Source organism: Martes martes, assembly GCF_963455335.1.
Source record: "Martes martes genome assembly, chromosome: 1".
Lineage (NCBI taxonomy): Eukaryota > Metazoa > Chordata > Mammalia > Carnivora > Mustelidae > Martes > Martes martes.
This window is the reverse complement of record NC_137888.1, coordinates 215,039,852-215,051,935: the sequence shown is the minus strand read 5'-3', so window position 1 is coordinate 215,051,935 and position 12,084 is coordinate 215,039,852. Positions and strand designations below refer to the sequence as shown.

Sequence of the window (12,084 nt, the reverse complement as noted above, 5' to 3'; positions counted from 1 at the left end):
CTAGGATTGTCCATCTGCGTGAGTGTCCAGGTGACACCCTGCAGGCTGTGAGTCTGTGTATGTGACAGCGTGGAGGCTGTGGTTGTCTGGGTGACACCCCCCAGGCTGTGAATCTGTGAGTCCCCGAGTGTCTGCCTGGGTGACACCCGCAGGCTGTGTGAGTCTGTGTTCGTGGCATCCTGCAGGAGGTGTGCGTCCCTCGGCTGTGAGCGTGGGTCCCGTGGGTCTGGATGAGCCCGCAGGCTGTGTGTGTCTGTAACACGCTGCAAGCGCGACTGTGTGGGTCTGCGCGCGTCGGTGTGCGTTGTGTGTCCGCGTCCGAGTCGAGGAGGCCCGGGCCGCGAGTGTCCCTGAGCCCTCTGCGCGCGTGTGTGTGTGTGTGTGTGTGTGTGAGCGCGCGCGCGCCGCGGCGAAGGTGGATCCGCTTCCTCCGCAGCCAGCCCGACCTGGGCCCCACGACCCGCCGCGGCCGCCGCTTGCTCGGCCTCCCCTCGCGCGGGCCGGGCCGGGGATGGAGCCGCAGCGGGAGCCGCCGCAGCCGGGGCCGGGGCGCGGAGCGGCCTGAGGCGCGGGCGGCGCGCGGGGCCGGGGGGAGGGCGGGCCGAGGGGAGGGTCCTGCGGGCCGGGGGGGCGGGCGCGGCGCGCCCCCTCCCTCGCGCGCTCGCTCCCTCCCCCGCGCGCCCTCCCTCGCCGCCTCCTCCCGCCGCCTCCGGCCCCCCCTCGCCGGGGACCGAGCGCGCTCGCTCCGGCGCCGGCCTCGCCTCCTCGCAGCAGCGCCATGGTACGTCGCCGCCCCCACTTTCGTTTTCGCCCGGGGAGTTTTTGGGGTGGTGCGTGGGCTCCCGGCGAAAGTTGCAAGGTCTGGGGGGGGCGGGGGGCGAGGGCCGCCCAGGGGAGGGGCCCGAGGCGGGGAGCCCCCCCCAACACAGCCCGCGGCTGCGGGACCCCCGCCCGCCGATCTCCCCCCCCACCCCGCCCGCGGCTGGGGGCGGAGCTGGCGCGCGGGGCTCAGCGGGGGACCCCAAGTGGGGGGCGCCTGGCGGGCGCAGCGGAGTTGGCGGGGAGGGCGGGGCTCCCGGGAGAGGGTCCCCCCCCACCCAGACCCGGCTCCCGCCTCCTCCCTGGCCCCAGCCCGAGGCGGGAGGGCGCGGCGAGGAGCGCGAGACCCCCGAGAGCGCAGCCCGCGGGGGAACGAGGGTCGAGGAGGGGGCGCCCGCCCGGGCCGTGCGGGGCGGGGGTCGCGGCGGCCCCCGCAGGGTGCCCCGGCCCGGGCGAGCGCGGCGCGCCAGCTAGCGGAAAATGGCCGCTGCGGAGAGGGGCGGAGAGCGCGCCGCGGCCGCCGCCGGGCGCCTTGAACTTGGAGCCGGGCGGGCGGCTGCGCTCGGCGCCGCGCGGGGGCAGCCACCTCGCCTGCCCTTGCGATGCCTGAGCCCCGCCCCCGGGCCGACCCCGGGCCCCTCCGCAGCGCGCGCGGGGTCCCAGCCGGGAGGGGTCACCAGGTCTCGGCCCGGCGCGCCCCAGGCCCGCTAGCGTCGGTGGCTGCACTTGAGGGTTCCGGTGTCCAGTCCGCGGGCGTCGGTGGCATCCGGCACTCGAGGGGTGCGTTTGGGGGCTTCTGTGCTCCCAAACGGGTCCGCACGGGATGCCGGGGATGCGCCCGCGTGTGTGTACGGCTGGGTGGTCCCGTCGCCGGCCGTGGGTCCGTGGGTCTCGGCGCGTCGAGTCCTCTCCTTTATGTGTCTGTGTGTGCGCATCCACGTGGCTGTGTGTGTTGTGTTGCGTATGTGTTAGAGCATTGTGCGGCTAAGGGACAGTGTGTGTGTCTGGGTAACCGTGCGTCTCTGTGGGAAGGTGTTGTGAAGCTGTACGGCGGGGTGTGTGTCCCCGAGGGCCGTGGTGTCCCTGGGTGACCCGTGGGGTGTCCCCATGTGAATGTGTGGCGGCCTGGGGGTTGCTGGTGAGTGGAGCACTGTCGTATGCCTGCGTCCCGGGGGACAGTTGGGTGTCGCTGTGTGCGTGTGATCAGCACCGAGTGACTATTCCTGGGGATGGGTCTACACTCTTCCTCGCCCTCCCCCCAGGTTCCTTTTTTCCTGTAACCGGGGTTGCTGAGTGAGGACGGGTGTTTCCTCTACCATGCCAAAACTCTGTCCCCTCATCTCACCACCACCCCACACCGTCCCCTCCACTTCCCTCCGACTCGGGGTACCCCATCGGTGGGGCCCCAGGTGGTCCTGGCTTGAAGATCGGGCGCGAGGTGGCGCCGGGACACGGTCGCCCGGTGGCGGCGCCTTCTCCCGCCAGGGGCTGCGCGTGCGCGGGGACCTGCCCCAGAGGGAGGCGGGGCGGTGGGGGGGGTCCCCCGACTCCGCGGCGGAGGAGGTCCCGAGGGATGGCTGGTTACAGAAGCTCGCGGGCCAGCTCGGGCCCAGGAGGGTGGCCGCGGAAACCCCCTCACCCCCTATGCTGGGAGCCCCCCCCCCAGTCCTGCCTCCCTGCACTTGCCCCCTACGAGGCCAGACGGGGCGGGCACAAAGGGTTGTTTTCTCCCCTGCAGGGGAATCCCCGCCGCACCCCCACCCCCACACCAGGGCACTTTATATAATTTTCTAAATATAAAAGCACCAAGGCCAGGCCGGAGTCTCTGCTTTTTGCTTTGAACCTGCATCCCATTGTGGGGGGGGGGCGGTTTGGGAAAGGGAAAAGGGCGTCCTACATGGACACGGGGATGCTTTAGTCCCCGTCCCTCAGGGTTGCATTGTCTGCTAAACTTCCCGCCCCCTGCCAGTCCTCATCCTCCCCTGCACTGCCCTCCCCCAACAGCCCTCCCACCCCACTCCTGTGCAGTGGGACACCTGGGCTGCCCCCGGCTGCAAGCCCCTCCCCTTGCCGCCCAGCGCAGTGGCACACACCGGGAGCAGGAACATTCACAAGCACACACCCACAACACAGGTGTATGTAACTCCACGTGCAGACAGAGGTCCACACGCAGCCCCCCACAGACATGACTGTGGCCAGGCACCTGCACTTGGGAGGCTGGAGAGATAAGCCATCCCCCCGCCCCAGCCAGACCTGGAGAGCTCTGAGCCGGCTGGGGGGGGAGTTGATTGGGGGGAAGGGATGTGGTTATTTCACCGGTATGTGCCCCTCTGCCCGTGCACCTGCATAGGGATACTGGGAGGGGTTCTGCTTGTGGGCGTGTGTGATCATGAGTGTGTATGGTTGTGTTGGGGTTGAGTATGTGATTGTGAAGGAGTGTCTGTGTGTTGTGGCCATGTTTGTATGTGCACTTGAGTGGGTCTGTGCATCTCCTGTGTGTGCCCATGTCTGTGTGTATGGGTGTGCTTTGTGTGAGTCCCCGGGTGCCCTCTGTTGTGATGCCCGAGGCCAGGTGTGCGGAAGTGCGTGTTTGTGGGTGGGTGTGTGCTCAGGGGAATCCCTATGTGTTTGTGTCGCTAGGTGTGTGACATGGGTATCTGTGTGGCACGGTGTGTGCGCCTGTATGTCTGTGCGTCTCTTCGTGGCACGTTGTATGTGCTGTGTGCATCTGCCAATCTTGTGTCCCGTCCTCTTTTTACTTACCAAGACCAAAGACCTTCACATCCCCTTCTAGAACCTCAGTGTCTCCTCCGTAGAATGGGAACACACAGGGGCCGAGGAGGGGTGACGCTGTCCCAAGCGTGCGTTCCCAAGGCCTGGCATGGTGCTGTGCCCTCTGTGCCCCGGGGGGTGGTCGCCCTGGAGTTCCTGGATGGACACCTAGGAGGTGGCCTTCCCCTGCCTCAGCTGCTTGGTGAATGCCACGCACTTTTTTAAAAGTTTGTTTTTAATGACACAAACCATTCGTGAACATCTGAAGAGTCTATACCAAACTACCCCCAGTGGAAACCAACCCACCTCCTCACCCCTACCTGTGTGGGACCCCAGGGAGACACTGGGCCACGCCTGGGGACATCGCTGATGGTCAGGACTGGAGGTGCTCCAGCCAGGGATGGTGCTCAGCACCCCTCCCCCACAGCGTCCAAGATCCCTGGGCAGAGAATGGTCCAGAGCACCTTGGGGGAGAAGCCCTGGTCTCCGGCTTATTTCCCCCTGTGACATCTGCAGATGGGAACCTCTTATTCTTTTATGGAGCTGCGTAATAGTCCGGCCTGTTCCCGCACTGGCGTTACTAACCTGTTCCCCCGCAGAGGGACGCCCTGGCTAGTTCCCAGACTGTTACCGTTAGTGGTAGAGAGTGGTAGTCGACACGCTTGTGCATCTGGGTCATGGACAGTTAAGAAAAGGCAGAATGAATGATTAAGGAGAGTGCATTTTTAATTTTTTAACCAATGAGCTCAATTGTGCTCCCAAGTGCCGCTGCTAAATCACGTGGCCCACTCCCCTTCCAGACCCTCGCACAAACAAGGTCCACATCCACCAGTTGCTTTGTTCAGGTAACTGCCCGGTGCAAAGCCCTGTTCTGACCTCAGCCCAGTCTCCTCTGGGTCACCCATAATAACCCAAGGGGTGGGAACTCCCTTCGCCCTTTTTCACCGGGGGGAAACTGAGGCACACAGGAGCGTAGCTGGCGCTGGAGGAGACATAGACCAGGCTGCAAGCCTGCGCTAGAGCTGGCTGGCAGCTGTAGACCTACTGTGTGCACCTCAGGGCCCCTCCCACCCGAACTAGAATATGCAGATTTGTAACAGTCCACTGGCGTTCGGGAATTTGCAGAAGGTTCTCCTCTCCGCACTGTGTCCACAGCGTTCACACGAGTAACCTCAGGGTTCCCATCTCCAACCCTCCTCCACGCGTCCCAGCACTGTTGCCATTTTACAGATTCGGAGACTGAGGCTCCGAGACAGACGGGCAGTCTGTGCTCTCCGGACCTCACCTTGGAAAGGAGCTCAGGTGGCAGGCTGGGCGGGAAGGAGGGGGGCGAGCTGGGAGAACTGTCTGCAGTCAAGTGTAACTTTTAAATGTCTGTGACTTTGGAATCTTGTGCTCTCTGTATTCCTAGCCATTTTCAAATAATAAAATCCTGTTGCATGTTATGTTGGCATTGGATTCCTAGACACCTGCCTTCCCCATTCATCCTGGGGTTTCAAGTGCACCCCCCCACCGGCCTGACAGCAGCCAGGGGTTTTCAAACCTTTGTGAAGCGCTCACGATATGCTAAGCACTGTTTGTTTGAATTCAAACAGTTTGTTTGAATAATAATGGAGTGGAGACTCGGAGTGGCCCAGGATCGTTGCCTTCTGCCTTCTGTAGGAACCCTGCTCCCCCCTAGTCTAGCCCTGGGACCCTGAGCCTGTTTCCTCCCGGTAACACGGGAGGATAACGGGATTCCCGGCCCCTCCCATTACCCTGGGCGTGGGGCGGCTGCCCCACGTTGGCAGGAGGGTATCATTTGGCATCAGGACACTGGGAGAGACCAATGAAAATCACCAGGCTTTCTAAGAATGTCTTGCTGCGCATTTGACAGAAGGTCAAGGCTCTGCTAAGTGTCATTACCCTTATGCCCATGGACCCCATGGGCGGGCACTGTTCGTGCACGTTACAGGGGACAATACCAAGGGGCAGTCTGTGGGGTGGGAATGGGAGCTTCGGCAGTCGAGGTTGGGAGGATTCAGGGGGTGAATGGGGAAGGCTTGAGATCATGGTCATCAGGAACCCTGGGGGCTTAGGCTGGGGGAGGTCAGGTCTGTGCCCAGTTACTCTAGAGGGAGAACAATGGAGCTTTAGGAAGGTGGGTTCTGGGGCTCCAAGCCACTCCCAGCGCCTCAGTTTGCAGATCCGTGAAATGGGCATGCTCCTAGTCTCCATAGGAATTACTGGTCGCCCAGGGAAGAGGCTGCGAGGGTTTCCGTGGCCAGCCTGAGATTCTGGACCTACCCTCCTGGGATGCTGGGGGAGACTCATGGGGGATGCCAGAACACCCCGCACCACACACACCCAGTTCCCCTTTGGTGCCAACTAAAGAGGTGAGAGCAGATTCCTGGAGGCTCTCGGGTTAGTTGGGACTTTGGGGGCCGGTGGGGTGGGGGAGGAGTGCACTTGGAGCCAAGCTCCGTGCCCAGGGAACTGCAGCCCGTGTCTGGCTCTAAGGGGAGCAGAGGGAGAGGATGCTGTGGCCCCCCCCTCCTGCCCTGCACCCCGGGTCGTACATCTTTAAGGGGAAAGACGCGCGCTGGCGCTGGGCCTCTGCACACGTCACTTCTTCATTCTTTCCCTCCCCCCCCCAACTTGGCTCTTTTCTCCAACTTCCCGGCCAGCGCGGGGAGGGTTGGGGGGGTCTTAAAAATCCACCTCCGGCCCCAAAGTGTCCAGCACCAGCCCAGCACCCCCTCCCCACTTGACTCGGGTGGGCGGTCCTGGGGGACCCGCGGCTACCGGGCTCTGCGCCGCCGGTTGGTCCCCGTCCGGTGCCCGGGACCGGGGCGGTTCGTAATTCGTAATAATAGCTATGATGGGGGTTCATGGGGCGTGGGGGGGGGAGCGGCTTTCCTTCCCCGCTCGCGCTCTTTTTTCCCTCGTTTCTTTGAAAGTTGGATGTTGAGAAGTGGGAGGCTCGGCTGGGAGGGGAGGGAAATTGGGGGGAGGAAGGGGGGAGGCTGCCAGAGGGAGGAGAGACAGAGACACGGAGAGACAGAGACGGAGGAGGAGAGAGGGAGGGGGGACAGGAAAGGAAGAGAGAGGGAGAGAGAGCGAGCGCGGGAGGGAGGGAGGAGGGAGACCGAGGGAGGAGGCGGCGAGGAGCGCGCCGGCCGCGGCCGCGGGGGGGGGGGGGTTTGGAAAAATGACTCAGTAAGTTCAGCGCGCCCGCTCCGGCCGGCCCTGCGCCTCCCGCCGCGCCCGGGATGTATTCGTCCCCGCTCTGCCTGACCCAGGTACGCCCCTCGCCCGGCCCGCGCCCCCCGCGCCCCCCGCCGCCCGGCCCCGGAGTCGCGAAGCCGGAGGAGGCGGGACGGGAAAGGCGCGCGTCCCTCCCGCCGCCCCGCCGGGGGTGCCCCCGCCGCGGGCCAGGGGCCGGTGGGGGCTGGGCTGGGCCGGGGACCCCTGCCCCGACCCACCCTCGGGACTCCCGCCCCGCCCCGGGCGCCCCGGCCTCTTCCCCGCGCGGACGCGGGACTCGGGGAGCAGCAGGCTGGCGGGACGCTAGCCCCCACCCCACCCGGGAAGGTCTGGGGGCGCTCCCCCCACCCCAGGGCCGGAGCCGGGCCTCTGCGTGACCCCCCGCCCGGAGCGGGCCTGCCCCTAGGAGGAATCGAGGGGTCCTGACCCGGCCCCTCGGCACTGTTGAGGAGAGGATCCCTCGGATGTGCTCCCCAGACAGCGCCCCCCCACCCCCCGCCAAGGTTGTGCCCCGCCACCCCAGCCCCGGGACGCCTTTCCCCCCATTACTGGCCCACGTGTGCTGGGGGGAGGGGGCGCGCGGAGTTGGAGGCGCCAGCAGCGGGGGTGGGGCGCGCTGACATCCCGGCTCGGCCTCCCGCGCCCCCCGCCCCCCCCACACCGATCTGATATTTTCGCCGCATCGATTCTGGGTTGTTGAGCCGCCGCCGCCGCCGCCGCCGCCGCCGCCCCGGGAGGAGCCGGGAGGCCGGGCGTTCCGGGGTCTGGCCCGGGCACTGCGGCGCTGCGGACGCCCTCGCCGGCCCGGCACCCGGCACCTGCCCCTGGCCCCCTCCCGTAGCCTCTCACCCCTGGCGGGGCTCCCGGACTGCCCCGGGCTGAGCCCTTGTGCAACGGGCAAGGGGGTGTGTGGGGAGGGGGCGGCTGCCCCTGTCCCAGGCCGCACCCCCGGGGACTCCTTTCCTCCTCCAGCCCCCTCTGGGACACCCCCCCCGCTGGTCGCCTTCCAGCCCCCCCATATCCTCACGTGGGGTTGTGGCCTCAGTTTCTCCTGAGGAACAAAGCAGGTTCCGGAGACCGGGCGGTGCGGCCTCCAGACTGCTGAGTGCGGGACTCTGGGAGGTGGGAGTCCAGCGGGAGCCTGCCTGTCCCTTTTCCCTCCTCTCTCTCTTATGGGGAGCACGTGGATGCCTGGCTTGGGCCCCAGGGACCCCCGGTCTGTGTGGGAAAGGGTCCGCTATTCAGGACTTGGGGGCCCCCTCCTTCGGGGTACAGTCTTTCTTGCTGCACTGGGGAGTTCCCAGCTCCCGCCAGAAAAGGAGAGGGAGGGTGCGGGGGGGTGTCCTCAGGGCTTGTCCTACCCATGATCCCCTGAGTGACCTTGGACAAGTCCATGCCCCTGTCCAGGCCTCAGTTTCCCCTTCTGAACAACTTTGGGGGCCCCCCGGAAGCTGTCCCTGCTGCCCCAACTCTGCCTCCCGGCTGTCCTGAGGCTCCCCGCAGGCAAGTAGGGTTCTAGGGAGGGTTGCCGTGTGACCTTGGGCCTCCCAGTCTCGGCTTGCGGGGCAGCCTGGGTGGCTGTGGGTGCCCCCGCCCCCTCTGCCCTCCCTGAGCTTGCCAGCTCCCGAGAGCCACACAGGGGGGCTGAGCCAGGGAGGCTATTCCAGGGGAGGAGGTTGGAAGGCCGCCTTTTGTCACCGAGCCCTGGAATTCCCCCATCAGGACTCCTCCGGAGACAGGCCTCCATCCACGCTGCTGCCGAGAGGCTGTGGCAGCGAGAACCTGAGCGGAGCGCCGGCGTGAGCCTGTGTGCTCACGGGGTCGGGCTCGGCTCTCCCCAGGAGCAGGGCAAGGATCAGCCGGCCGGGCAGGTGGACAGGACCGTGAACGCTCCCTGAGGTTGTCCTGGGCCAGTGATGGGGACACGGGAGACAGAGATAGGCAGAGACAGCCCGAGAGCACCCCCCACTCCCACTAGGGTGGGGATGGAGTGGCCCAAATGCAGGGGGCTGCCCTCCCCTGCTCCACTCCTGCGTCCCCCACCCAGGAGCAGAGCCCTGGGACCACCCCCCCCCCAGGCAGAGCTCCTTGCAGACCCAGCCTGGTCTGGGGTCTCTGGCTGGGGGTCCCCCTGGGAGGACCCCGACTGCCCGCTCAGGACGTGCACTCCTGGCTGTCCGGGCCGCCACCCCACGTCTCTCTGACCATCTCCATCTCCCTGGCCCGTCCCTCTGTGTCTCCTCCGTCTCTCTCCGTCTCTGGTCTGCGTCTCCCTGTCTCTGCCTCCATGTCTCTCTCCGTGCCTCCGTCTGTCTCTGCGTCTCTCTCCCCCATTCCATCTCTCCCGCGTGTCTCCCCATCTCTGGGCCTCCGTCTCCCCCCTTTGCCCAACTAATTTTACAACCTGAGCCCATCCAAAAATAGCTCCCTTTTAGCTGATCCGACCGGGATCCTTGTCGGAGGGAGCCGCGGGAGAGCGGCGGGGGGGAGAGCAGTGCCCCGGTGCCAGCGCCCCGTGCCCCCGGCCCTGCCCGCCGAAGGGGGGGGGGTGGCGGTGGCGGCAGCCCTGGAGGATTCTGGGAGCCCCGTCCCTGTTTCAGTGGTGACTCAAGAGCTTTTTCACTTTTACTCTTAAGAGGAACTGTGTGGAGCAGCCGTTACTTCCATAAATCCTGGCGGCGGGAAGGCCGGCCTCCCCGCGCTGGCCCTGCTCCGGGCCTCCCTCCCTGCCTCCCCCCACCCTCCGCACCGCCACGTTAGTTATTCCGGGTTTGGGGCCAAATCCCTCTTGGCTGCAGTGCCCAGGATTCCCCGGGGCCTCGGCCCGGCCACGCCAGCCCGCCAGGGCCACTCCCTCATTCATTCATTCCTCCCTTCATTTCTGCCCTGGGATCCCTCTCAGCGTGGTACCCCTTGTGGGGAGACCGAGGTGGGGAGGGCAGCCCTGGCTTTTGATCGGTTTAGTAGGCTTTTTTTTTTTTTTAAGTGCCTCTGTGGAGCCTAGGCCTGGCCTGAGCTTTGTGGGATGGGGGTCCCCCAGCATCTTGGGGCTAGGAGAGGAACCGAGACCAGAGACGGCCAGGGCCTGCCCAGAGTGGCACAGCACTATGGCTGGCGAGGCTGGGTTTGGGGCCACTTCCCACTTGGCTTTTGAGGCCAGCCTGGACAGGTGGGCGCTCCCAGTGCCGCACCCCCCACCCCACCCCCCACCCCGCCCCGGTCTGGTGGCCTCTGCTTGGCTCCTGCAGAAAGCACAGCCTCACTCCAGGTCGCGCTCCCTCTCTCCATCCCTGTGTCTGGGTCTCTCCCTCCTCCCCGCTCTGCGGAGGTGCCTCGGTGAGCCAGGGCCAGGCGCCTTGTAAATCACGAAGCTGGGATTCTGGCCGAGTCAGCGTTCTCTCCCTCTCTCTCTCTCTCTCTCTCTCTCACTGTCTCCCTCCCTCCTCCTCTCCTTCTCTCACTCCCTCTGTCTCTGTCTCTCTCCCCCCCAACCCCTCCCTTTCTCTCCTCCTCCCTCTCTGTCCCTACCCTCCCGCCAGCCTGAACGGTCCTCCCTCCCTGCTCTCACACCAAAGGGATGGGAAACACTCACTGCATCCTGGGTCCTTCTGCCCCGCACGGCCCTAACACGCAAAGGCACGTGTTCCCGGCAACCCGCACACGCGTGTGCTCCCTGCTCCCCTCGGTGGACCGCTAGTGCCCCCATGCAGGGGCTCCCCTGGGACTGAACCACACCCACGCACACGCACACGCGTGCTCACTGACCCTGGCCCGTGAAGACGCGGCCCTGCCTCCGATGGGTCCTGACGGGGGGCACCAAGGCAGAGATTGAGGGCGCCTCCGTGTGCACACGGGCCTTGCTCGGGAACCTCCGAACTGAGTTCTTGGCTTTCCGGCTGCAAGGTGGGGGGCAGGGCCCCGAGCCCTTCGGTTCGCCCCGGTCCTCGCTGTGAAATGAAGCCAACGGTAATCTTCAGCTGCCTGCGCCGCCGCCGGACGGTTTGGGGAGGCAGGGCCCCTGTGAGGTGCTCAGTGCAGGGCCTGGCACATAGTAGGTGCTTACTAACGTCTGTGGGAGGAAGGAATGAATGGCCGGTTCTGCCAGCCGGGAGAAGGACCTCCTTGGAGCCTCAGTCTCTGCCCACGTGACCTGGGGAGGACAATCACGCCTTCCTCCGAGGCTTCACCCTCGGCGCGGTGCCTGGTATACAGTGGGTGCCAAATAAACGTGGCTGTGATTATGGTGGTCGCTCAGCTAATGACTGGATGAAACGTCCTGGAGGCGTTTCCAACATACCCTCCTCCTCATTCGGTCGTTGCCTGGACCAGGTGACAGGAACAGCCACGAGCCCGGAGGGGTTTTGCTCGGGGTCATTCCCCCTGCCCCTGCCCAGTCTTGTCCAGGGTCTTCCTGAGTGTAACCAAACCAGTGGGGGGGGGGGACGTGCCAGCATCCTCTGTCGTGGGGGGTGCTTGGAGGTGTCACTTAGACAGGATGGGGTTGCTCCCCCAGGGATCCAGACTGGGTGCTAGGGCACGGCAGTGAACCAGAAGGACCAAATCCGTGTCCCGGAGGGGCCGCAGTCCAGCGGCCCGGCCAGGCTGCCGCTTTGGCTAAGGAGGAGATGGTCTGTGACCTGGGACTGAGCAGGGGAAGGGAGTCACACGGCATTCGGAGACGCATATCTCTGGGGAGTCCCAGTGATGGGGCCAGACCACGTGCTTGAAGGGCTCAGGAGGGGGGCTGTCCTCAGTCACCCTGAGGACGTGGGTTCAAGCCCCAACTTGGCTCCTTCCTGGCCGCGTGACTTTGGGTGGGTGGTTTCAGTGCTCAGGGCCTCAGTTTCTCCCTCCAGAAAGCAGATGCTAGGCTAGTCCCTATTTTGCAGAGTTGATAGCTCAGTAAATGCTCAGCCTCTGAAAGGTGTGACCCCACACCCTGTCTCTCTCTCCCTGGCCCTCTGGGTCAACCCCCGTCAGCCTCCCGGAACATGAAGGCACAGAGAGGAAAGGCAGGAGATCCAGGGTCCAGACTCCCTGGTCAGTTTGGTGGGACGTTTTCACTCCCACCACTCCGTGTACGCAGATTCCTTTCTGGGGCCCACAAGACCCTTCACAACCAGCCCCTGGCACCTCCCCACACCCACCCCCTCCACTCTCCTCCTTGTTCACTCTGTTTCAGCACACCACCGTCTTCACCATTCTTGCAAAACATGGGGCACAGTGCTGCCTCGGGGCCTTGGCACA

At 65.3% G+C, this 12,084-nt stretch overlaps 1 protein-coding gene across 8 annotated transcripts in view; it reads left to right on the top strand.

Moving 5' to 3' along the window:
* The first annotated feature begins 604 nt into the window (after nucleotides 1-604).
* Nucleotides 605-12,084, top strand: part of NFIC (nuclear factor I C) — a 60,557-nt gene continuing 49,077 nt past the window's right edge. For 3 of the 8 annotated variants that reach the window (XM_080807924.1, XM_080807929.1, XM_080807925.1), the window contains exon 1: nucleotides 651-781. In XM_080807924.1, coding sequence (XP_080664050.1) covers nucleotides 779-781 — 3 coding nt within the window. In that variant the 5' untranslated portion in view covers nucleotides 651-778. Of the gene's footprint in view, nucleotides 782-6,663; nucleotides 6,873-12,084 lie in introns of those variants that run through there. The other 5 variants (XM_080807927.1, XM_080807923.1, XM_080807926.1 and 2 more) reach the window with 5 other exon arrangements.